The sequence below is a fragment of the Lutra lutra genome, chromosome 13 (genome assembly GCF_902655055.1).
Source record: "Lutra lutra chromosome 13, mLutLut1.2, whole genome shotgun sequence".
NCBI lineage: Eukaryota > Metazoa > Chordata > Mammalia > Carnivora > Mustelidae > Lutra > Lutra lutra.
The window spans coordinates 1424970-1448370 of NC_062290.1; the positions used below are offsets into that span (position 1 = coordinate 1424970).

The 23401-nt window shown below is 47.7% G+C and overlaps 1 protein-coding gene across 8 annotated transcripts in view; it reads left to right on the top strand.

Annotated features, from left to right (window-relative positions):
• The window catches only part of AUH (AU RNA binding methylglutaconyl-CoA hydratase), a 144614-nt gene that overhangs the window by 49262 nt on the left and 71951 nt on the right, over window positions 1–23401 (top strand). For 6 of the 8 annotated variants that reach the window (XM_047701208.1, XM_047701210.1, XM_047701212.1 and 3 more), the window contains 2 exons: window positions 13281–13373; window positions 14927–14983. The exons of 1 other annotated variant lie outside the window; for it this stretch is intronic. In XM_047701208.1, the coding sequence (XP_047557164.1) occupies window positions 13281–13373; window positions 14927–14983 (150 nt within the window). Of the gene's footprint in view, window positions 1–13280; window positions 13374–14926; window positions 14984–15240; window positions 15584–23401 lie in introns of those variants that run through there. One more of the 8 variants, XM_047701211.1, reaches the window with a different exon arrangement.

The window sequence follows — 23401 nt, forward strand, 5'->3', positions numbered from 1 at the left end:
TTAAAATAGGTTTTCACCAGAATTTTCAGTTGTACAATCGATGTTCCTTAGTAACCCTTCAAAATGCCAGGCATTTCCGGCTGAAGCATTTTAATGTTTCAAGACTGGGATGAAAAGAACCAGAAAAGAGACTCAGAGGGAGATGTAGCAGGAAAACAGTTCTCTGAGAGCCAAGTGAAGAACGTCCTTGATCTGGGAGGCCCCGATCACACGCTGCCTCCGTGGCCAGGAGCGTGCACCGGGTGAGCGGGCGCTGAACTTGGCAGTGCGGTCGGCACTGGCGCGTTTGCAGGTTTCCTCCTGGACGTGAGCGCTGGGGCGCGGGGCAGCTGCTTCCTGGCCGGCTGGCCGTGGGGGAAGAGCTCCATCCTTGGACGGTTGTGGACGGCCCCTTAGTCTGACTGTTGGGCTTTCTGGTGTAGGTCCTTGGAGAAAGAACTAGTTACCTAAACTTGTCCTGGTTATGGATGAAAACTTGCCATCGTTCGATTTCTTCTAAGTAAACCGTAGGGGAGGGTATTTGGAAGGTTTCTTTTTCTTCCTTGAGAATTTGTATACACCTTTCTTTGTAGCATGAAGTCTGATTTACTGTGTCTTAATAGTCTCTGAGGTAAGACACAGAGCTTTTAAACATGAATAAGGTCTGATTAACATTTCATGCATTTCGTCGTTGTATTCTTTTTAATTACATAACACGGTACACTTTGTGCTTTGTAAAGGTATAAGTCCACTTAAAACTCCCTAGGGTCCTATTTTAATATTTAGATATTCTTGAGTGATGAATGCAAAAGGGCTTGCGTGCAATTCCAGATATAGCCCTTTTAAGCTTTCCGTTTGACTTAGAGACGTCCGATACTTATAAAATCAGACATTGTCTCCGTTTCTCATTTGCCCAAAGAAGTTGCCATAAGGTGTTTATTTGCTGCAGAAAAGTGAAGTTTATCCATTACCTATGTGTGGTGAGCTTCTATGAATTGTGATTGATTTTTTTTTTTTTTTTTTTTTTTAGTTTGATAGTTTGTCACTGTTATACCATTCAGAGCTTTCTCAGACACTCATCTGTGTGTCACTTGACCTGAAACAGGGCTTACTGTCAAATTACTTCCCTAGTGCCACATTGGCTGCTACCATGTCTGGTTGGAAAGGTTGTATACTTGCTGCATTTTCTCTGCTATGCGCTGACTTGGATTTTAGATGTGTAAAGAACCTTTATTTATTTATAAAGATTTTTATTTATTTATTTGACAGAGAGAGAAATCACAAGAGGCGGGGGGGATGGGTTGGGGGGAGCAGGCTCCCTGCTGAGCAGAGATCCCGATGCAGGGCTTGATCCCAGGACCCTGAGATCATGACCTGAGCTGAAGGCAGAGGCTTAACCCACTGAGCCACCCAGGTGCCCCAGTAAAGAACATTTTTAAGGTTTGCAGAATTATCAGTCTGCTGGCTTGACCCAAAATATTTATGGTCACTGTGCCTTTTTTTGTTTGTTTGAAGGTCAAGGAGATTTTTTAAATAATTAGTTTTGTTAAATTAGATGCATTTCAGCCTGTATTTTTATCTTTCCCCCTAACTTGATGTATTACGTAGAAATTGGAAGAGCTCAGTTACGGTGTGTGAGGGAGTGACTGATGGACACTCATGTTAACTGTACTTCCTAGTTTCCAAGTGTAACTTCCAGATCCTGCTTTCCGTTTTCTTCATCCTTTCGTCATCCTGACGGAAGACTGACACAGGTATCTGGGAGCCTTGGAAGTGTTACCATCCCCGCCTACTGAGTCAGAGTTTCCAGGGGAGTTACACTTCCCTTTGCAACTTAGGATCTCTCTTCTTCCCTTTGTCGAATTCTGTTGCTTTTGCTGACTTCCCCTGGGTATTAATCCCCTTCTGATTTTGGATGGTGGTGTGGAAATGATAGTGTTTTGCTAAATATAGCCAAAGAAGAAGGCTTATCAACCGAGCTCTGTCACTTACTCTAAAATATTACCCTAGAATATTCTAGGATTTCACTTTCATTCTTTTTTGAAGGGAAAAAGAAAAATACTTGCATCGTTTCTTGGCCTTTTTATGTTTGCTAGCTTTGAGTTCCATAAGGACTGTCTGAATGTGTGTTTAATGAAAACATTAGAACTTCTTTTAGCAGCTTTCCCCCATTCCCTTTCTGTCCACACAAGTAATTACTGCTAGTGCCCTGATTTAATATTTTAATATTCATTGATTTTAGTATTTGTCGGCCTTTTCTTGGCTTCTACGTGAATATATATTTGTATACATACATTGATTTAGATATATGCAAACACATATATGAAAATGACCACATAAACAAGTTGTCTGTTTTTAAGTTTTATTTCTGGAAATTAATACTTTTCTAGGAATTTATCCATTTCAACTAGATTTTCAAATGCATCAGTATGAAGCCATTGATAACCTTCTCTTACTGTCTCTGAGGAGTCCGCAGTGGTTGTCTCCTCTCACTCCTGTGCGGGCCGGCTGGCGTGCTCATTCCGTCTGCTTCTGGGATCTGCCTCCCCGTAGGTGTATCTAGTATACATTTCAGAAATCAGTTTTGGGCTTTGTTAATCCCATCTCTTGTTTCTGTTTTATTAATTTCCATCCTGATTTTCATTAACTTTTTTTTCTTCAGGTTGCATTTGCCGCTTTCTTTTAAACCCATGACGAGGGATGTTTGGTTCGCTATTCTCTGCCGAGTTGGCTCGCATCAGGCCTCCTTACTGTGTGTCTGCGGCGTCTCCCCTTCCGTCTCTCCCGTGTGTGTTCCTCCGTACTTCCCACTGAACAGTTCACAGCTCCACGGGTTTTCTCAAAAGCTGCACCCAGTTTGTTACAAACATTGAGTCTTTATGTCATTTTACAGTACTTTTTCATTCTTTCAAAAGCCTGTTGTGTCGCTTTCTGTCATTTCCAGTTTCATGCTTGGCTTCATGTCTTTCCTTGAGAGTCCGCGTTTGAAGCTCATGGATCTCAGATTTGTACGGGTGTTTTCTTAATGTTTTTTCCTACTGTAGCTTGTTTTCTTGGTTATCCTTTGTGTGATAAACATTGTATTAGAAAAATTATTTCTGGGAATGGTTTGGAGTCTAGTGTTCTGTAGTGTGGAATGTTTTACCATTGCATTTAAAAGACTTATTTCCTTGTATTATTTGCTATTGACATACCATAACGTATGTAATTATTTCCTTCATTGATGGACACTTGGATAATTTTAGTTTTTTTACTATGACAAACAGCATTGTAGAAAACATCATATTATATGGTATCTAAGGGAACCTTAATAAATAGAAATCCTCCTTCTGTCTAAGGTCTGGAATAAATTGAAAAAATAAAATAAAGTATAGAAACAGGGACAAAATGTTCTCTTGATCACTGATATAGCTAAGTTGAAGGTTGTGGCTTAGACCTGTTGATGAGGAGGTTTGCTCATTTGGCTGTCCCCTCTCAGGCCAGCTTCCCCGCCACAGCGACCAGGTTGGCACCTGAAGTCGCCCGTGGCGGTTAGCCCAGCGCCAGCATTGTGTGACTCTCGGGGCACTTTTTACACGGGCCTGGAGGAGGATCGGTGTTCTGGGAAAGAAGCACAGGATATCTGAGCTAAGGATAAGCCCATTTGTTTTTTCTTATACTATCCATTTAAATAAATAATTTGGGGTAGAAAAAATTTAGGGGCCGTAGTTCTGAGAGTGTGAGACCCATTTCTGTTTTGCTTTATGGTCCATATGGAGTCTTTTCCTTACTAGATTAATTCAGCCTCTTTAAATGTATTGATACGTGTGGTCTCAACGTCTGTCATGATTTTCTGTGCCTTCAGCTTTTGGTGATTTCACATTTAAAAGATCATATTAAGTATGCTGTGCGGTTGTCTTTGGATTCTGTTTGTGGGTTTCTTTCTTTCTTTCTTTCTTTTTAAGATTTATTTGTTTGAGGGGCACCTGGGTGGCTCAGTGGGTTAAGCCGCTGCCTTCGGCTCAGGTCATGATCTCGGGGTCCTGGGATCGAGTCCCGCATCGGGCTCTCTGCTCAGCAGGGAGCCTGCTTCCCTCTCTCTCTCTCTCTGCCTGCCTCTCCGTCTACTTGTGATCTCTATCTGTCAAATAAATAAATAAAATCTTTAAAAAAAAAAAAAGATTTATTTGTTTGAATGAGAGAGCAAGACAGTGACTGTGCCTGTAGGGGAGGGGGAGCAGGAGAGAGACGCTCAAGCGGACTCCCCAGCGGACACATGGCGGGTCCCGGGGCTCGTCTCAGGATCCTGAGATCGTGACCTCTGAGCTGAAATCAAGAATGAGACGCTTAACCAGCTGCGCCACCCAGGCGGCCCTCGGCTGCTCTTTCTTACGATAACTTCACATACTGTACTCGATTCTTTTCTTTGGAAAGTTGTGTTGACCTCTTACTGTGAGCAGTGACAGAATTGGTATAATTTCAGTTTTAAATTCTTCCCTCCCCATTACCCTGAGCACTGTGTTTGTGACACGTGTCCTCAGGCAAGGGAAGCAAGCAAAACGGGACTGTTGGGACTACACCCAGACAGGTAGCTTTCGCACAGCAGAGGAAGCCATGGACAAAAAGGCAACCTAGTGCATGGGAGAAGATGTTTGCAAATGCTACGTATCTGCTACAGCGCCAGTCTCCAAAATATATAAAGAACTCCTACAGCTCAAGAGCAGAGGTCATTCTGATTAGAAAATGGGCAGGGGACCTAAACAGACGTTTTCCAAAGAAGACATGTCGATGGCTGACAGTGATGTGAAGAGCTGCTCCATATCACTCTTCTGGGAGATGCAGATCAAAACCACAATGAGCTATCGCTTCATGCCTATCAGAAGGGCTAGTATCAAAGATAAGAAGTAACACGTTTTGGTAAATATGGGGCGAAAGAGAAACCCTTGTTTGCTACTGGTGGGAATATAAATTAGTGCAGCCAGTGTGGGAAGTAGTATGGCAGTTCCTCAAAAAACTGAAAATAGAGTTACCATATGATCCAGTAAATACTGCGGATTTACCCAAAGAAAACGAAAACACTAATTTGAAAAGAGATCTGCAGCCCTTGTATTGCAACATTATTCACAGTAGTCAAGATACGGAAACCACCTAATTGTCCGTTGGTAGATGGATGGATAAAGAAGATGTAGTGTGTGCGCACACAGTGAGATACCGCTCAGCCATAGCAACAATGAGATCTTCCCTTTTGTGACAGCATGGACGGACCTAGAGGGCATTATTCTACGTGAAATAACTCAGACAGAGAAAGACGGATATCATGTGATTTCACTTATATGTGCAATCTAAAAAACCAAATGAGCAAACGAGAAACCAGATGCTTACATATGGAGAGCAAACCGGGATTGTCAGACGGTGGAGGGAATGCATAAAATAGATACAGGGGATTAAGGTGCAGAGCTGTAGGTATAAAATCAGTAAGTCGTGGAGACGAGGAGTACAGCATACAGAGTATGCAATAATGTAAGAACGGTGTATGGTGACTGATGGTCACCAGACTTACTGTGGTGAGCGAACACTGTTATTTACAGAATTGTTGAATTACTGTGTTTTACACCTGATACTTATATAATACTGTATGTCAGTTATATTTCAGTTTGAAGAACCCAAATCGTTCCCTTTTACTTTTCTCACCTTTTTTTCTCATCATTTTTTCTTAATGCTATTTCTTTTCTTTTTTTTTTTTAAACATTTTATTTATTTATTTGAGAGAAGAGAGAGACAGTGAGAGAGAGCATGAGTGAGGAGAAGGTCAGAGGGAGAAGCAGACTCCCCGTGGAGCTGGGAGCCCGATGCGGGACTCGATCCCGGAACTCCAGGATCATGACCTGAGCCAAAGGCAGTCGCTTAACCAACTGAGCCACCCAGGCGCCCAGTCTTAATGCTATTTCTTTATCATTTTAAATTGATTCATACCTGTGTTACTTGATTTTAAATTACATCTATAAAAATAAACATAGATTATATATTTAGTTGAACCCTGTTTATAAAAGACCTAGAAGTAGTCTACTTTATTCTCTTGGATTTATCATTTTCATGGTATTCCAGTCATAGAAGCTTTAGGAAGAGACCTGTCGGGTGTAAGTGGCGTGCGGTGAGCTGCATGTCCTAGCGGGTACCGTGTGTTGATTTCGACTTCCGCAAACATCGCCCAACCCAGATGGTGACCGCGCCCGTCCCCCGCACGAGTTCCTTTGTGGCGCGCAGTGATCCCTTTCCCTGCCCCTTCCCATTCCTTGCCTGTCCTCAGGTAACTGCTGAGCTGCTGAACTGGAGACTAGTTCATTTTTAGAATTTTTAATACACGGAGCACAGTGTGTACCAATTTGCATGTCATTTTGCAGCAGATTTTCTGGAGGTTCGTGGATGTTTAGCGCGGGTCGGTCAGTAGCTGCTTCCTTCGTGCCAGAAGTGTCCGTCCCGCGGAGGTGCACAGAGAGCTGCCACAGACACTCGTGTGCAGGTCTTTCTGCTTTTGCATTTGAGTCTTACTGAAAGACTTGCGGCACTTACTGCTCCCTCTCTCTGTGGGGCAGCATGTTATCCTGCAGGATGGTGAGGCGGTCAGGTTCCCCGTGGATATCTGGGTGTCCAGCGCTTTCCCCGCAATCTTGTTCAAGCGCAGCTCCGGGGGAGGGGTGCGGTCCTTCCGGCGTGGGGCCTGGGGCTGTGCGTTTCCGTAGCTCCAGGTGATGCTAGCGCTGCTGGGCTGTAGACCGTGCTTTGCCGAGCAGGATACAGAGCCTGGAGGTCTTGGAGCCAGACAGGAGTGGTGTATTTTTTTCCTACCAGGTAATAGTAGACTACATCTAGTATCAGCTTTTCCTCAGAAATGGAAATAGCTCCGTGTATCCTGTCAGTCAGCATTTGACGTTCCAAGAGCTTGCTCGCAGTCTGTCTCTCTCTCATTCGGTCGTTCCTTCGTTGTCGTGAGCACCTGGAGCAGCAGTTGACAAGGAAAGTTACCCTCGGTTCTGTTCAGTATATTTTTCAGACAAGGCTGCGGAGGGGAGGGGGCTAACCTTGCTTCCCCTTCTCTGTGTTTCCCTGTTTGTTTTGGAAGTTTGGTCGGAAAGGGATGCTCTGGTGTTGGCCCTCAGTCATGCACTGGGCACAGTCTGGGTTGGAAGTTTGCAGGGAAGCCTCAAGTCAGAAATCTGTTCCAGTCAACGGACAGCAGAGCTCAGAGCCACTGTGCTTGTCAGACTTCCTTGGACGCATAGTCACGGGTCCCCGAGGCAGGCTGGACTGTTGTCTTGCAGAGCTGGGGCCTGGGTCACGGGCTCTGGGTTGAGGCTGTGAGAGCTGCTGGTGGGCCGTAGCTCCTTTGCCCTGTGTCCCCCATCAGCAGTGATGGTCAGGGCACTGCTGGGGTCACAACGCTGGGAGGAGGGTTACATGATGTTCGTTTAGGTGCTTAGGACAGTGAACCCGCCTTGCAAGCACTTTCTCCATGTGCTTAACCCACAGGCAGCCGTATGGAAAATTCAGATGGGTGGAGCAGAGGTGGGGCTAGGAAAATCTTTTCTCAGATTGCACAGTGGTCGCCCCTGGCTCCGGGAACAGTGGCTCCCGTGGACAGGCCTCGAGCCTGGCTGTGATGTGGGGCGAGTGTGTGTTGGTATGCGGGTTGGCTCCTTCTTGCTCCGAGGTCCTGGCTGGGCTCCAGAAGCGCAGCCCCTGTATGCTTGGGCCGGGAGTGGCTGTGTTTTGTTTCTGTGCTTCCTCTGAAACCTGCTGATGGGAATGGGAGAGGACACGTGAAGGTGAAGGTTGGAGTCGCAATTCGTGGTAATTAGGGTTTATTGTAATTTTCAGTTAACCTGGATTTTATTTCTATTCTTTTTGAATGATACCAATAAAGTCAGACTTCAGTATCCTATATGAGCTTTTCTTTTGAAATGTTTCCATTTTGTATAAGAACACGATTTTTCAGTCAAAGCCATATTTAAAAATCACAACTGACACTAACGTTTTCCCTTAATAATTGAATCTCTCTTTTTCTGGAAACATCTGAAAACCTCTGTTACGTATAGTTTCTTTCTTGGAACTGAAAGTAGACCCCTCCCCTTCCCCCTCATTCCCGGTCTGACTGCAGTGCCCCTCCATCCCTGGGGTCCTCCTGCAGACGCTGAGGTACACCAGGGCCTTCCTGGGAAGCTCCTTCATCTTTCTCTTGAAATAGCAGAACTTTAATTGTTCGCTTTTAATTGTATTTTTAGGAGCATTTCAAAGGATTGTTATCTTCTTTGTCATACCTGGCCCATTTCCTGGTACTAAACTCAAAATAGCATCTGATCCTGTTGGTTGCGTAACGCGCCGAGTCATAATTTCTTCCTTTTGCTGCTGGGGTGCTCCTGGCAGCAACGATGTCATCCAGCCGCGCGCTTACACAACTGCCGTCGTGCCGGTTCCCAGCTCTCGGGGACGGGAAATCGGCCCTTCTGAAGTGTGTGTATTCAGTCCACTGAGATTACCAGGTGCTACCAAGCAGAAAGCTACTGGATGTAAAAGCCAGCGTATGAGGCAACTGTGAAACTAGCATGTGCTTTGGGGTGGCTCATCTTTTCCCGAAGAAAATTTGCTAAGAGAGACATCTTTCAGGGAAAGATTAAGATTGCATAAAATTTAAGATTCAAAAACAAATGTAATTAAAAAAATTTTTAATTGAAGTATACAGTCGACTCACTAGAACTTCAGAATTCATAATATTGTAAAATGGTTGAAATTTAATTACTCATTGAATGCTAATTGAGCTGTTCTTAAATAATTTTTTAGTAGGAAAAATTTTTATAGACTGCTTTATGTAATGCTAATTTATGCTAATTAGCATTTGAAAGGTGCAAATAATTTATCTTTCTAATAATTTGAGAGCGTTTAATACCCTATTTTCCTTGTTCTTGTTTTGTGTAAGGACCTGTGCTTCTTGTCACTTTAGTTTAGATCCTTCACATAAAATGTAATGTTAAAAACTTTCAGCCCCTTGGGAAAATGTCTTCAGTTTTTAACTATCAAATTTAAAAATAATTGTCATTATTTCCAAAGAATTAAGCATATAGGGGAAAAGTACTGATTCTTACACTTCAGGATTAAGAAAACTCGAGCAGGAGACAAGTCATCTCCCCACCTCCCCACCCCCCCCAGATCCGCATGTTTGCGTTTGCTTATTCCGCCTTAGCTCCTACATTGGTATTCCAGGTCAGGCGGAACCTGAATGCCCTCTCTCCCATCATCTTATTTTATCAGCATGATGTTTGTTTATAGCACCTCTTACAGTCAACGGAGGAAATATTTGCTAGTCCCTTTTATTTGTGCTTTTTTAAAAAATGTTTTAAAAAAGATTTTTATTTATTGGTTAGAGAGAGACGGAGAGAAAGAGCACAAGCAGGGGGAGAAGCGGACTCCCCGCCACGCAGGGAGCCTGATGTGGGACTTGATCCCAGGACCCTGGGATCACAACCCCAGCCAAAGGCAGATGCTCAGTCATCGGAGCCACCCAGGCGTCCCTTTATTTGTGTTTCTAATGTGTAGTACCTCTTTTTTCCCTTTAATGACATTTTATACTTGTAAAAAATAATACCTTTTAAACTTTCTGTTGGCTACTGTGACTTGTAAGTATGATATTCATTTGATAACATGAACTAACAGAATTGTAAAGCAAAGCCTTGCCACATGTTTTTGGGGCATCCGTCCCCTGACGTGGTAACACGGACGTTAGAGATGGGCGCGGGTCGTAACCTTGCCGCGTGCTTACTGGGACGCTTCGGGGCTCATGAGCTTGTGGAACGTTGCTCTTGTAACCCGCAGTCAGCTCACTCCGTGGGCCCCTGACGTAGTCTGCGTGTTCAGTTCCCCGTCTGCGGCAAGGAGATGCGCTTGTTCCTGTGCGGGGGGCCGCCCGTCAGCGGGGACTCGGCGTTTCCAGGAGCTGGACTCGGGAGCGCGTATGTTTCAGGCCCGGGTCTGACCGCAGAGGCCTTTACACGCCGCTTTGTGGTTCTGCTCTCAGAAGAGCCCGCGGCGCAGTGCCCTGGGCGTTTTCATGGGCCGGCGGGGAGAGAACGCCCCGTGCTCTTCGGGTCTCTCGGGCTCGGGAGCCCTTTGCGCTCCGTCTTTTCCATAGCTGCTTTGGCCTGTGTATATTCTTGTCATTTCTTTAAAGTACTAAGTGAAAGGTGTTCCTGATGAAAAGAAAAGCAGGGAGAACGGGAGCTGTAATGTCACGGGGACAGGAGAAGCAGTCCCAGGTAGGAGGGAGGGCGTTGCTGACCGGCGCCCGTGTGGTGTTCATCTCCGCTGCCGCGTGGGTGCGCGGCCATGGGCGCTGCGCCAGGAGCGCGTGGACGGAGTGCCGCGGAGATGCGAAGCCAGGAACCCCGGAGCGGTGCCTTGGAAGACCCTTAGGTGCTAGCTGGGCGCGCCAGGCAGAGGGCAGCTTGTCCGCAGGCCTGGATGGGAAGCGCTTCCAGAACATACAGTGCGGGCCTGAGGTTGGAGAAGAGGTCGGGCCGGTGGACAGAGCCTAGTTTATCGGCTGCTTCCTGTGGCATGTTCATTGTTTTCTCCATTTTTATCCCGAGTGTGGAATAGATCACTGTACAGTGTTAACTGGGGGAAATAGCATGACCGCATTTGCGTTTTAGAAAGATTAGATCCCGGAACTCTGCAAGGCGCGTTGGAAGGGCCAGTCACAGGGGAAGCTCTGGCAGGGACGTCCGCGGCCGACGGATGAGGGGACCCAGAACCGACTGTAGCACGGGGAGGGGGCTTGCAGCTTTGTGAGCTGTGGGAAGGAGGACCCCTGGGACGACTCTGGGCATCTGTCCTGGATAACTTGGGGGGTGGAGACGCTGCCAGGTGTGAAACAGCATCTAGAAGGAGGACTGGTGAGAAGAGAAGCTGGTTTGAGCTGAAGCATGTACTGGGGATAATGCAGATGTGCCCGTAGGCAGGCGGGCAGGGAGGTGCGGCGACAGGGACCTCTGGGTCGGGGGTAGGGATTTGGGCGTCCCAGGTATTGTGTGGTCAAGGTTCTGGGTGGGAATGAGACCTCCTGGGCGGGGTGTCTGTTGGGAGAGGAAGAAGGCTGAGAAAGAGCGGGAAGTGGGAAGAAAGACAGGGCCGTTGACAGAGGGGTTCGCCAGGCAGACGAAGCGAGGAACTCTGGAGGAGCGTGTGGCACTGGTGTCTGGTCATCAGCGGCAGCAAGTTGCACAGGGTCCGGAGAGTGGCCACTGATTACGCAGCCGCCTCCCGGTGTCCCTGGAAGCAGGGCCAGAGCAGCCCGGGACGGACGGGGTGCGGCTGGAGCGCCGGGCGAGGGCAGCGGCCGGGGCGGTCCTCCGTTACTGTCCTCGCTCGGGAAGCTTGTCCTTGTCCCCGGCGGAGCAGGAAAGAAGCTGAGGGGAGGTTCTGATGGGCACGGCCTGAGACTGCGGAGACAGACCCGAGGAGTCCCGGAGTCTCGGTCATTCCTGTCGCCAGATCTTGGAAAGGAAGGAGTGAGAGTTGGGTCGCAGAGTCACTGCACTTGCCTTGTCGTGCTTTGAGATGACCTTGGAAGCCGCTCAGAGGGACTTGCCGTTAAATTTCCTTATTGATCTTTCTTTCCTTTTTTTTTTTTTTGTGGGGGGGGGGGGTCAGAGAAACATTACCAGATACTGGTTTTTCATTAAATTTATTTCCTGACGGTAGACCCTGAGACGGCTGTCTGTTTGCTCAGCAAGTGTGCTGTCATGTGCTCCCGGGGTGTGCCTTTGAGTCTGGCCTGGCCCCTCGAGCCCTCCCCTTCCCTGGACGTTGAGGCAGGGCCGACAGTTGGGCAGTTGGGTGCGCCTGCCCCGCCGCACCCATCCCTGCTCCCCGGGAGGGCTTTTGTCTCTGCGGACGGACAGTGAGTGTCTGTGCTCCGTCCCGGCGTTTCCGACTTTGCTCGTAAAATAAGTCTGATAATTTCTCATGTGTGAATGAAACTCCGTGTACTTCAGCAAATTTGTATGTTTTAAAAGTCCCAGAATGCACCTCTCCGACTGGAATTTCATATTTCAGTATACCTTTGGAAAAAAGAGATTTTTAGGGATGGTATCTATTTCCTTCCTTCCTTCCTTCAATTTTATTTATTTTTCTAAAAATTGAGCTATAATTGCCATATAACATCGTGTAAGTTTAAGGTATATAACATATCGATTTGCTGTATTTATATATTACGATATGATTACCCCGGAGCGTTAGCCAGTACCTCACGCCGCGTGACTATTACTTATCTGTCGTCAGGGCAGTCAGAAGGAGATGGCACCACGTTCTGCTTGTCCTGGAGTAAGGCTGGCCAGCCTTGCCTCACATTCCCATTGTCAGAAATAAAATTAATAAGGAGGAAGTCTGCTTCACATAATAATCAGCTTTTGAACCAGCTATAAAAACGAAGTCTGTATGTGCCAATTTACAGAATCTCATTAAAATAATATTTGGGGCTCAAGAAAGTCTGGTTTGAGCTCTTTGGTGGCTGACCCCTTCCCTGGGCATGCTTTTGGGCAGGCCCTCGGGACCTTCTCCAAGCCGCGTGCCTCTGGAACGTGCTGCTGGGTAGAGCCTGCTCAGTCTCTAGCTGGGGCGCGGCCAGCTGCTTTCGCAGTGACAGAACTAGTGCGAGGGGCCCCAGCAGCCGCTCAGTCGGCTTTTGTTTGCTCTGAGAAGACCTATTACTTCGTTGGGTGAGACTGTCATTCCGAGTTCCATGGTGACCCATAAAGGATCATGAACTTCGCAGTTATACCAAAGTCATTTCAAACAGAAATTTGTATGAACCAAACGTCTCCTAAAGGACGTCAGGGCCGAAGATTGAGGAGGGCACGTGTTGCGTGGAGCACTGGGTGTTGTATATAAACAATGAATCTTGGAACGCTTCATCCCAAACTAATGATGTATTACATGGTGACTGACATAACACAATAAAAATATTTAAAAAATCACGAAGTTAGAACTGTGATTGTGCTAATTGAGCAGAAAATATTTATGGAAATATTTCAGGGATACGGGAAGACTTAAAGACATTCTTGCATGTTTATTTGGTGGAACTCTACACAATTGTTGCATGTTTGAAGAATAATAACAAAGGAAATGACTATTTTGTTTAAGGCAAACGGGCTACAAAATTCTGTATACGGTATCCCCTTTGAAAAATAAATTCACAAAAAAGAGCCTAAGATAAATTACATAGTAAGGTCACGGTCTTCCCGAAGAAACTTGAACTCTTTGCTCTGTTTCAGCTAATCTGCCGGTGCCCACAATCGCGGCGATCGACGGGCTTGCCCTGGGCGGTGGCCTCGAGCTGGCTCTGGCGTGCGACATTCGCGTGGCAGGTGAGAGACCGCCCCGTCAGAGAGGACGGTGTGCTTGCTCTCCGGATGCTTCCCGGTGCTCTTCTCTTTCCCGGTGCTGAGTAGAGTGTTTAGAAGGAGGCCCCCGCTGGGCGTGACGGAGCGCTGAAGAGTCCCCGTGTAGGAGACAGTCTGCTAGAGGAGGGGAGGACCGGGATTGGGTCAGACAGAAGTGAAAGTGCGCCGCAGGCCCTGTCCTTCTCCGATCAGTGGGGGAAATGACAGGGGCTGCTGCGAGGATCCCATGAGTGAATCCGTGGCCTGTGCCCATCCAGGCACTTCAGTCATGTCAGCTACGGGGACGACAGCTTCGTCTCTCCGAGGGTCACTAGCTTCTTGCTTGGTTTCCTGTGGGTGGGATGAGGCGATTATGAAAATAATACTGAGAACAATTAGTGCTGGCCTGTGCTGAGCGCTGACCCGGTGCCCAGCCTGGCTCCGAGCCCCCGATGTGAATGACGTCACGCCACGGCCTAGCAGCCCTCTGTGATAGGCGCTCCGTGCTGCTGGAGGACGCTGGGGCCTGGGGAGGAGACAGGAACGGGCCCGGAGCAGTGGCTGAGCTAGGACTGGAACCCGGGCAGTCTGGCACCATGGCCCACACTCCCCCCATTCTGCCGGTGCCCCGCAGACTGCCACCATATGGCCACATTGGTGACATGAAGGGACCCTGGCCCTGAGGAGCGGGTGAAGCAGGCGGCAGGCCGTGTGTCCCCGTCCTTCCCGACTCCCACTGTGACTCCGAAGCGGCTGCCTGCTAACAATGACAATGTACGTCATTGTGTCTTCAGTAACTTGGCTGTTTCTTGGGAATTGTAGCTGCCAGTCCGTGTGGACTCTCTCCCCCTTTCTACTTTATTTTAGATTTTTGCCTCCTTGTCTGAAATCATGAGTTTTAAGTGGAGAAGCTGAGGTGCCCATAGTCCATTTCTGAAAGAGTGCAGACTGTGGGAATTAGGGTGTGGGAGGTGGTCTAGATGCAGCTAAACAAGTAATTGAGAGGTTTTAAAGTAGCCATGAAAACAAAACACAGGAGGAGGAGCCCTGTCCAGCTGTGAGAAGAGTAAAACCGTTTGTCAAAAGTAACCAGACGTTCGGCCCTGGAAAGCTGCCATATGTGACGCGATAGACGACGCGGTTTGATTCGCAGACCCGTCGGCAGCCGAAGACCCTGCTCGTCCGTCAGACCGCTTCGCGCCTCATCCCGAGTAAAAATGGGGCCTCCCCCTGCAAACGGGATGTGGCAGTATCCGGTCAGATCGTGCGGTTACAACCCTGGTCTTTCTGCATCGAAGATGGATTCACTGCCGACCAGTTTGGAAGAGGAAGTGTTAGGGGAATCTCCTAAAGTCTGTCATTTACAGTGTGTACTTACTTCGGTAACTAAATGCCTTCTGAAGTGACTTTTAAAAAGATTTGTGACAGGTTTAATTAGTAAACAGAATATTTGTAGCTGATTTTAGTAACTTTTTCAAGTTGTAATATTTGAATCTGATGATACGGATTTTACTTAATTTTCTTCCTTCCTTTTTTAGCTTCCTCCGCGAAAATGGGCTTGGTCGAGACGAAGTTGGCAATTATTCCTGGTGGAGGTATGAAGTGTCCACGCCCGTTGATTTATTCTTAACAACAGGGCGTAAGGCTAAAGGGTGTTAATTGAAAAGGTGGCATTTTGGGTGAAGAGACTAATACTGTGTTGTTTGCCTTTGTAGCAAAGTCCTTATGTAAAATGTGCTCTTCTGGTTTATTTGGTTGAGAAGATGCTGGGTGTGTTGGGTGCTCCCCTGTTTTTGTGGTGTCTCCTGTGCTTTTCTGTATGCTTTCTTAATTTTTAAATTATTGTTTTCAGCCCCATTTTTCTCGAAACGTTGCACTGCTGTTTTGAAAGCGGCCGGCACCCGGCCGACCCCGCCGGAGGCGCTGGCGGGGCTCCCCAGGCTCCACGCCAGCTTTTGTTTCTGCGCGGCAGGACGCAGGTTGGGGTTAGCGGGCGGCCTGCATTTGGGGCGCTGGGCTTTCTTCTGTCACTACAAACAAGACGGGTGAGCTGCTTTTTGGGAAGACTCATTTAAGAAAGCATTTTTCCAACACTGATGATGAAATCTCGTCTCGCCCAATAAGTCTGAAATTTTTGTTCTTTTGTCCGATGAGAGAGTTTGGAGCTACTCCGGTTTTCGTGAAGTTGTCCTCTCAGAAAGTAGGGTTCATTGGAGATGTGCGCATTGATGATTTATTAGTGTACGAATTAGATCACGGTAACAGTGTAAAAATTAAAAGTGGTGTTTGGACATTGTAGGTATGTTTGTACCTGGACAGGTTAAAATTGTGTGTTTAACCTTATCATGAGAAGAGTACTTAGCCTGATTAGGGTGGATAGGGAGGAACTAAAACACAATTCAGTTAAATTGGTGACTACCCAGGTCAATGTGTAAGACTCACGGAAAGGTTTCTACTTCAGTTGTCCGTGAAAACGCTATTCTTGTGGGTAAAAGCACTTGATGAGTGTCTGTTGGACCAGGCCACTCCTGTTCACAGTCACTAACGGAAATGCTGGGAGGTGGATTTCTGTGGAAATGGATCCAATTGAAAAGAATTATCAGTAAATTAATACTGGAAATAAAACAAGGTTTAGGAAAAGGAGGATGGTATGATGTTTCTGAAATTCTTTTAAGAAGCAAGCATGTATTGGTTATTAGGGTATTGCTAACCCTAGAAAGACAGTGACTGTAGTAGAATGGTGATGACCCCCCTCTCACCACTCCCCCCGCCCCCCGAGATAGGTCAGCCTGGAACCTGTGAGTGTAACCTTATTTGGAAAAAAGGTCTTTGCAGATAAAGTGTTAAGGATTTTGAGATGACCTCATTCTGGATTATCTGAATGAATCTCAAATCTGATAATAAGTGTCCTGATAAGAAGAGACGAGGAGAAGCAGAAGGTCCCGTGAAGACAGAGATTGAAGAGAAGCGTTTGCAGGTCCAAGAAGGCCAAGGATTGCTGGCGGCCACCGGGAGCTCAGTGCCTCCGGAAGGAACCACCCCTGCCAGCATCTCGAGTTTGGACTCTGTCCTCCAAAACTGTAAGAGGAGACTTTTGTGGTCTTAAGCCAACGAGTTGACGATAACATGTTACAGCAGCCCTTGGAGACTAATACAGTGGTGTGTAATGTTTCAGTGATGTTTTTCTGGACAGTGAATTAGTGGGTGGCAGCGATGAAGGGTGGGAGGAAGATGAACTTGGTATTTGGGATATTTGTCATCATCTCGAAGATGAAATGTTCTGTATTAAAAGCCCGAGAAGGTAGAACGGCCACATGAGCGTCATGGTGGTGTTGGTCGGCGGGAGCGGCCTGACCAGCTGCACTGCAGAAACCCGAGTGCGAGCGCCCCCGCTCCTTCCCTCTTGGCTCCTGAGCTGCCCCCGCCTTTTGGGTCTGGGGACTCGCGTCTTCTTTCCAGAGTACGGAAGTTGCTCAGGGTCCTCCTCAGCCAGGGGCCCGTTGATTAGAACCCACTTGTAAATGTAATTCCTTTTGGACTGTGCAGTCTCATGATTATAATTATTTCTAAAATTTTTATTAAGTGAATTTGTGATAAAATTCAGAATGCTTTACCATTTTCCCATCTGCTTATAAAGGATCATCTTCTGTCTTTGTCTTTTTTCCTAAGTGAGTCTGAGGGAATGTGTCTCAGTTGCTCCTTTAATTAATGACACTTTCAAGTTCATCCTCGTGCACGTGCATCTCCGTTGTGTCGCGCTTTCTGTCGAGGGAGTCGAGTTCTCTGGGAGCCGTGTGCCCTTTCGATGAAGAAAGATGCATCTGCGTTCACGTTCACGTTCGTGTGACGGTTACTCACGCACCCTAAGTCAGGCCCAGTTTTGATTTTTTTTTCTTTTTTTAACAATGTAGTTTCTCTAAGGTCTGTTTAGTGTACTGTCTGAAGCGGAGGGGGGGCTTCTGAAATCTCTGTGGCGAGAAATCCTCTGGTGGGTGTTTTGACCCACAGATATTTCCATCATATCTTTTTCTCCCCTTCCCTTTCTTGTAGATCAAAATACCACTTTTCTTTCCCCCCTTTCTTAAAGTTGGTTTTAAATTGACGGACTTGCCTTGGCTCCTGTGATCCCTGAGATGTCATCTTTTGGGCAGTGAACTACTGTAAGAGCTTCTTAGAATAGACAGACTTAGTTTCTTTCTCCCTTGTTGGTGGACCTCTTAGCTAAGAGCGGATGCTGAACTTGCTTCCTGTTGTAGATGCAGCGTGGCCCTTGTCCCTGAGCCCTTGTCAGTGTCCACAGCTCCACTGGTCGTCCACTTCGCACGGGACCAGCCATGATGGCCACCCTGGGGTAGAGAACAGGGCAGGAGCGACAGTATTGTGGAAACAGCAAATGCTTTGCTTTCCTCGTCATATGAAGACTGCAGTCAGTTCCTCAGGGTGCAGGGTCTGAGCTGTGTGCACACTGGAAACCGTGGTGCTACAGGCCTGGTAGGGTTGAGCCCCTCCCGGAGCGTACAGGCTGCGCTCCCCGCTGGGTGGCCCTGGCCGTCCTGTTGGCATGACTTCTTCCCCTTTGTGATGACAGCTCACTGGGAAACAGTTGACAAAGCCTAGCATTTAGCTTTCTAAAGGTTTCCTTCCTTCCTTCCTTCCTTCCTTCCTTCCTTCCTCTTTCTTTCTTTCTATTTTTCTTTCTTTCTTTCTTTCTGTTTCACTTGAGCTTGAGCCCGAGTGATAATATGGTTCTTTTTAAGATATATTTTATAAATTTTCTCAAAACAAGTTAAATGAAAAATGGTTGTTTTGGGGAGAGTAATGTTCCTAGTGAACATGAGTACTAGTGGGCCATCACTGATAGTGTGATTCTTAGATGAGTATTCTAAATTTTAGTGTCTATGAGACAAGAGATTGTTCAGTGACGACTGCTGGAAGTAGTTAATGGAAAGGAATGCAGAACATACTGGATCTGAGTTGAACTTCTTTAAATAGTGTTACAGCAGATGGAATTGGAAAAGTTAAACGTAACTGAGTATCATATACTCTAACCCATGCTTTTGCTTTTGCTTGTAATATATATGTTTGATTATACACACATACTACAAAATACAAAATACACAATGTCAATGATTCAAAGCATTAGCCAATCTGAAAATAATTAAGGTTGTCCCCAAGGACCTTCACACAGCATCCTGAATTACACTGGGGGTCTCCGTGTGGCTCACAGCTCTGCTCCGGCCTCCGGCGTCTCCTTACCGAAGGCGGCTGCGGCTCCTCCGCTCTTCCCAGCGGCGAGCGCTCCAGCAGTGCACACTGAAGGTCCCTTCCAGAAGCATCTCCTCCGCCGGTGCTGCCCTTTAATGCGTTCGCGAGAACCAAGCAAAGCAGCGTCCAGAGGGTTAGAGTTCTTGTGACAGTTGAGGACATTTCTTGTAAGTGTGAGCGGGAAGCCGTGGCAGACGGCCTCGTGCCCGGCCTTGGCTTCTTGCTGCTTCAACTGGAGGACTTGGGGTTGGTGTCAGGAACCCTCACTGCCGCTCCGAGCGCATCCAGGCCCCGTGCTCGGGCGCGGACGCACCACCAGGATGGGACGCGCCCTGCTTTCACTGCCCCGTGGTTCTCTCAGATTTCCGCCAGCTTTTTATTTTGGGAATACTCAAGCTTCGGAACATTTGAAAGGCAGAAAAGTGATCCTCTTTATCTGCCTCACCAAGCCCTGCCCGTCCCCACACCTCCCCTCGTGGCCCCCTCCTGGGCTCGTTCGCACCCCGTTAGTTCCTGCGGAGCCGTTTTGGAAGGAGCAGGCGAGCCCTGGGTTGTGCCAGCGCGCCTTTCCTGGGAAGAACAAACCCGTACAGAACCACCAGACTGCCCACCCCACGCGGGATGAGCACGAACTTGAGGTTCCCCACGGGGCTCACCGTGTTTGTGGTGGGTTTTGGCTTTGCTTTTTCAATTCAGGATCGAGTTAATTCATGTTGTATTTGGTTAGATCTGTGGGGTTTTCTGTTTTGTTTCTTAAATCTAGATCAGTCTTCCATCTCTTTGTTTTTTATAACACTTTTTTTAAGCACTCAGGCAAATTATCTTACTGAGGTTTACACATTCTGGATATGACTGAGTCATTTCCTCAGATTTAGACGTAAGTGAAAACATTGAGCCAAGAAGACTCAGTGGGCCGCGCTCTGTTTCTCATTGTATGCCGTGGCTCTTGATGGTAGGTTGTCCCGCTTTGGGTGACAGTAATTTTGATCCCTTACTTCATGTGGTGACTAACTATGACTAACCTTTTAACATTCTGCTTTTAGAAACCTTTTAGGAAAATGACCTTTAATTACTCCTGTTGGCATCGACCATTCCCCAAATAAAAAGCGAGAGGAAGGAAACGCGAGAACTTGGGCGTCATGGGAATGGGGGCGGGGGGTCCCTGTCCGTCTGACTGTAGGCCGGGCCCTGCAGGAAGGCAGCTTCTGGGCACGGCGACCAGGAATGCTATTTAAGGTGTGCCCGTGAAGTACTGTGGACATTTAGGCCCTGCGCGCCTGTTGTCCTGAACACCGTAGTCCTTTTGCAAAGTGTTGTTTGTGACCTTTGTTGAAATCCTCTTAGAATTCACGTCAGGGGCGCCTGGGTGGCTCAGTGGGTTAGGCCGCTGCCTTCGGCTCAGGTCATGATCTCGGAGTCCTGGGATCGAGCCCCACATCGGGCTCTCTGCTCTCTCGGGGAGCCTGCTTCCTCCTCTCTCTCTGCCTGCTTGTGATCTCTCTGTCAAATAAAAAAAAAAAAAAAAAAAAAGTAAGAATTCACGTCAGAATGGGAGCTGCTTCTTGTGAACATCCTTAGTAGTGACTCATCTTTATCCTGCGAGCGTGAATTTGATTTTCACAAATAGCAAAAGACCTTTCTGTGCCCAGTCTGATTAAAATTAAGGTCAGACTGTTTCAGGAGCGAGAAAAGTGTAACAGCAGAACTCAGACTGCTTTTCTTAAGAGGTTCCGTGAGGTCGGACGTTTACCTGTGTTGGGAGCCGTGGGCAGCACTGCGGGGCTAGTGCCCGCTCCCCGGCTGACCTCTGCGGAGGCTCGCTCTCTTGTGCTCTGAAGTCGGGTGCGTGCATTTCTTTGTTGGTTTGTTTGTTTTAAGGATTTTATTGATTTTATTTTGAGAGCGAGAGTGGTGCACAGCGGAGACGCAGAGGGAGACGCAGGCTTCCTGCCGAGCAAAGAGCCCCATGTGGGACTCGATCCCAGGACCCCAAGGTCATGACCTGAGCGGGAGGCAGATGCTCCACTGAGCCCCCCCGGGCGTCCCCGTTAGGTGCATTTATTAACACGCTTGTTACACTGCAGACTCCCGTTTCTTTGTACTAAAAATGTAATCCAGGGCCCACTTTTAATTACAGTGTTTGGAGAGTTGCTTGACCCCACAGTGTGGACGGGCCATTTTGTGAGGCGCCGTGGAGGGAACATAGCGTGAGTCTGACTCAGCCGTGTTCCCTCCGGATTGCCCGCGTCCGACCTGGTAGGAGAGAGCAGACGCGCGAGTGCCGTGGCTGCCGTCTGATAAGTCGTTGGACCCGGACGGGAATCGGGCAGCTTACGACTGGGAGTTGAGTTTGAAAGAGCAGTGCGGCTGCTGTCCGCCCTCGGTCTCCGTTCACAAGGCTCCACGGCGGCTTCTCGGCACGGTCCCAGCCTCCAGTCCCACTGCCGTGCGCTTTGCTCACACACGGTGCTCGAGGAGTATTTGTTCTCACAGTCAGTACTCGTCGAGCCGCGCACCGGCCGGACGCCGGGCGTGCAGCCGTGACCAGGGAAGGCGAGATCCGCGCCGCGCCTGCTCCGCAGAGAGCCGGGGGGCTCGGCACCCAGCGCGCTGTGAAGCAGGGCAGGAGCGCAGAGTGCTGGAGGCAGAGGAGGGAGGAAGGGGCCTGCACTGGAGTGCGGGGGTCAGAAGAAGCCTCAGTGAGAAGGTGGCATCGGAGTTAAGACCGGTGGGAGCTGAGGAGACGAGCCGCACAGATGGAGGGAGAGCATTCCGGCCTGCAGCGTCCCCCGCCACCGCCACCGTACGGGGCGGGAGCAGACTGGCGGCAGCCTCTGTCAGGGAAGCGAAAGGGGGTCCCCATCAGGCTGTCAGCGCGTCCACCCTGAATGAGAAGGGCCCACGGCAGGTTCTCAGCAGAGGGCAGCGCAGTCTGAGGCTTTTAAAGATTTGTCTGATCTCTGCGTCGAGGGCCCGCATCAGTGGGGCCAGTGCGAGGCCGGAGCTAGGTTTCTGGGAGTGACGAGACACCTTGCGCCGGACCCCAGAGAGATGTGATCCATAGCAGTTTCTCAGTCACATAGGTTCCCGTTCCAAAGGAGGAGGAGGACACTGTGGGCATCCCACGGGGCCACAAAGAGGGTGTGATCTGGAGTAGAGGATCCGGCATGGCTGCGAGGAGCCAGCTTCGTAGTGACGGGAGGGTGGACCGCCCCATGGGTCCCACAGGAGGATGTGGTAGGCTTAGTTTTTTTGTTGTTTGTTTTTGCTTTTGTTTTTTTCTTGTTAATTTTTTTTGAACTCAGGAACCTGAGAGCAAGAGTCACTTGCTCCAGACTGTGCCAGCCAGGTGCCCTGACGGGCTTGTTTGAATGATTCCATGGTCTGACACTGGAACCCACTCTCCAGAGATAAGTAGGAACCCGGCCTGGTCTCTTTAGTGAGGAGGGTTGTTGGCCTGGGGCACTTAGCCGTGGGAGCAGAGTGGGGAGGGGAGCTTGTGGTTCATCTGGTGCTCCTAGATGTTAGGAAGCACGTGCTTTTGGGCCTTAATTTTTAGGCCTTACACCACACAAACAGGTGGAAATACAGCAAGTTTCAGAAAAGAAAGAAAAAGATACAGAGTATCCTACTTTAGGGGTGAAAAATACATGAGCCAAAATAAGAAGCAGGTGGATGGACTGAATACCAGATAGAGAGGACAGAAGGAAGAGAGAGTGAACTTGAAGGTGTGTCCACATGACGCTAGGCGGCATGTAGGCGGTACTGACACTCATTCTGTTATGACTTGTTCCTGAGTGTGGTTTGCTGTAATTTTTTCTTATTTTTAAGATACCTTTAACAGCTCTACTTTATAATTGATGTGCAATAAACTGCATGTATTTTTAGCAAAAATATTTGGTGAGTTTTGACGTTTGTATACCCGTGCTTCCTTGACATCTCTGGTTCTTTTATGATGTATCTCCTCAGATCTTTTACCCATTTTAAAAAAGTGTTTTTATTTATTAGAGAGAGAGAGAGAGAGAGAGCAACAGGTGTGGGGAGGGAGAGGGAGAAGCAGACTCTGCACTGAGTGTGGAGCCTGAAGTGGGGCTTGATCACAGGACCCTGAGATCATGATCTGAGCCAAAATCAAGAGTCAGACGCTTAACTGACTGAGCAACCCAGGCGCCCCTCTTTTACCCATCTTTAATTGGATTGTTTTATTACTGAGTTTTAAATTCTTGATGTATTTTCTTCTTCTTTTTATAGATACAAGTCCTTTTTCCGGTATATGCTTTGCAAAGACTTTCTTTCCATCTGTGAGTTGACTTTTTATTCTCAGCAGTTCTTTGAAAGAACAAAATCTTAATTTTGATGAAGTTCAGTTTATCAACTTACTCTTTCATGGACTGTGACGTTGGTGTTGTGTGTATGGAATCTTCCCCTAAACCACAGTCATAAATGGTTTTCTCCTATGTTTTGTTCTAGAACTTCTGTAGTTTTGGCTCACACTTAGATCTATGATCCTTTTGAGTCCATTTTTTGTGTATCGTGTACTGTATGGACTGATAAATGTTTGCATATGGACATCTGATTGTTCCAGCACTGTGTGTTGAAAAGAATGTTCTGTTCTCTTACTTTTGTCAAAAATGCAGTGTCCATGTATGTGTAGGATTCTGTCTGGACTCTTTTCTGTTCCATTAATCTTTGTCTGTCTTGATACCAAAACCGCATGGTCTTGATTACTGTAGCATTAAAATAAATCT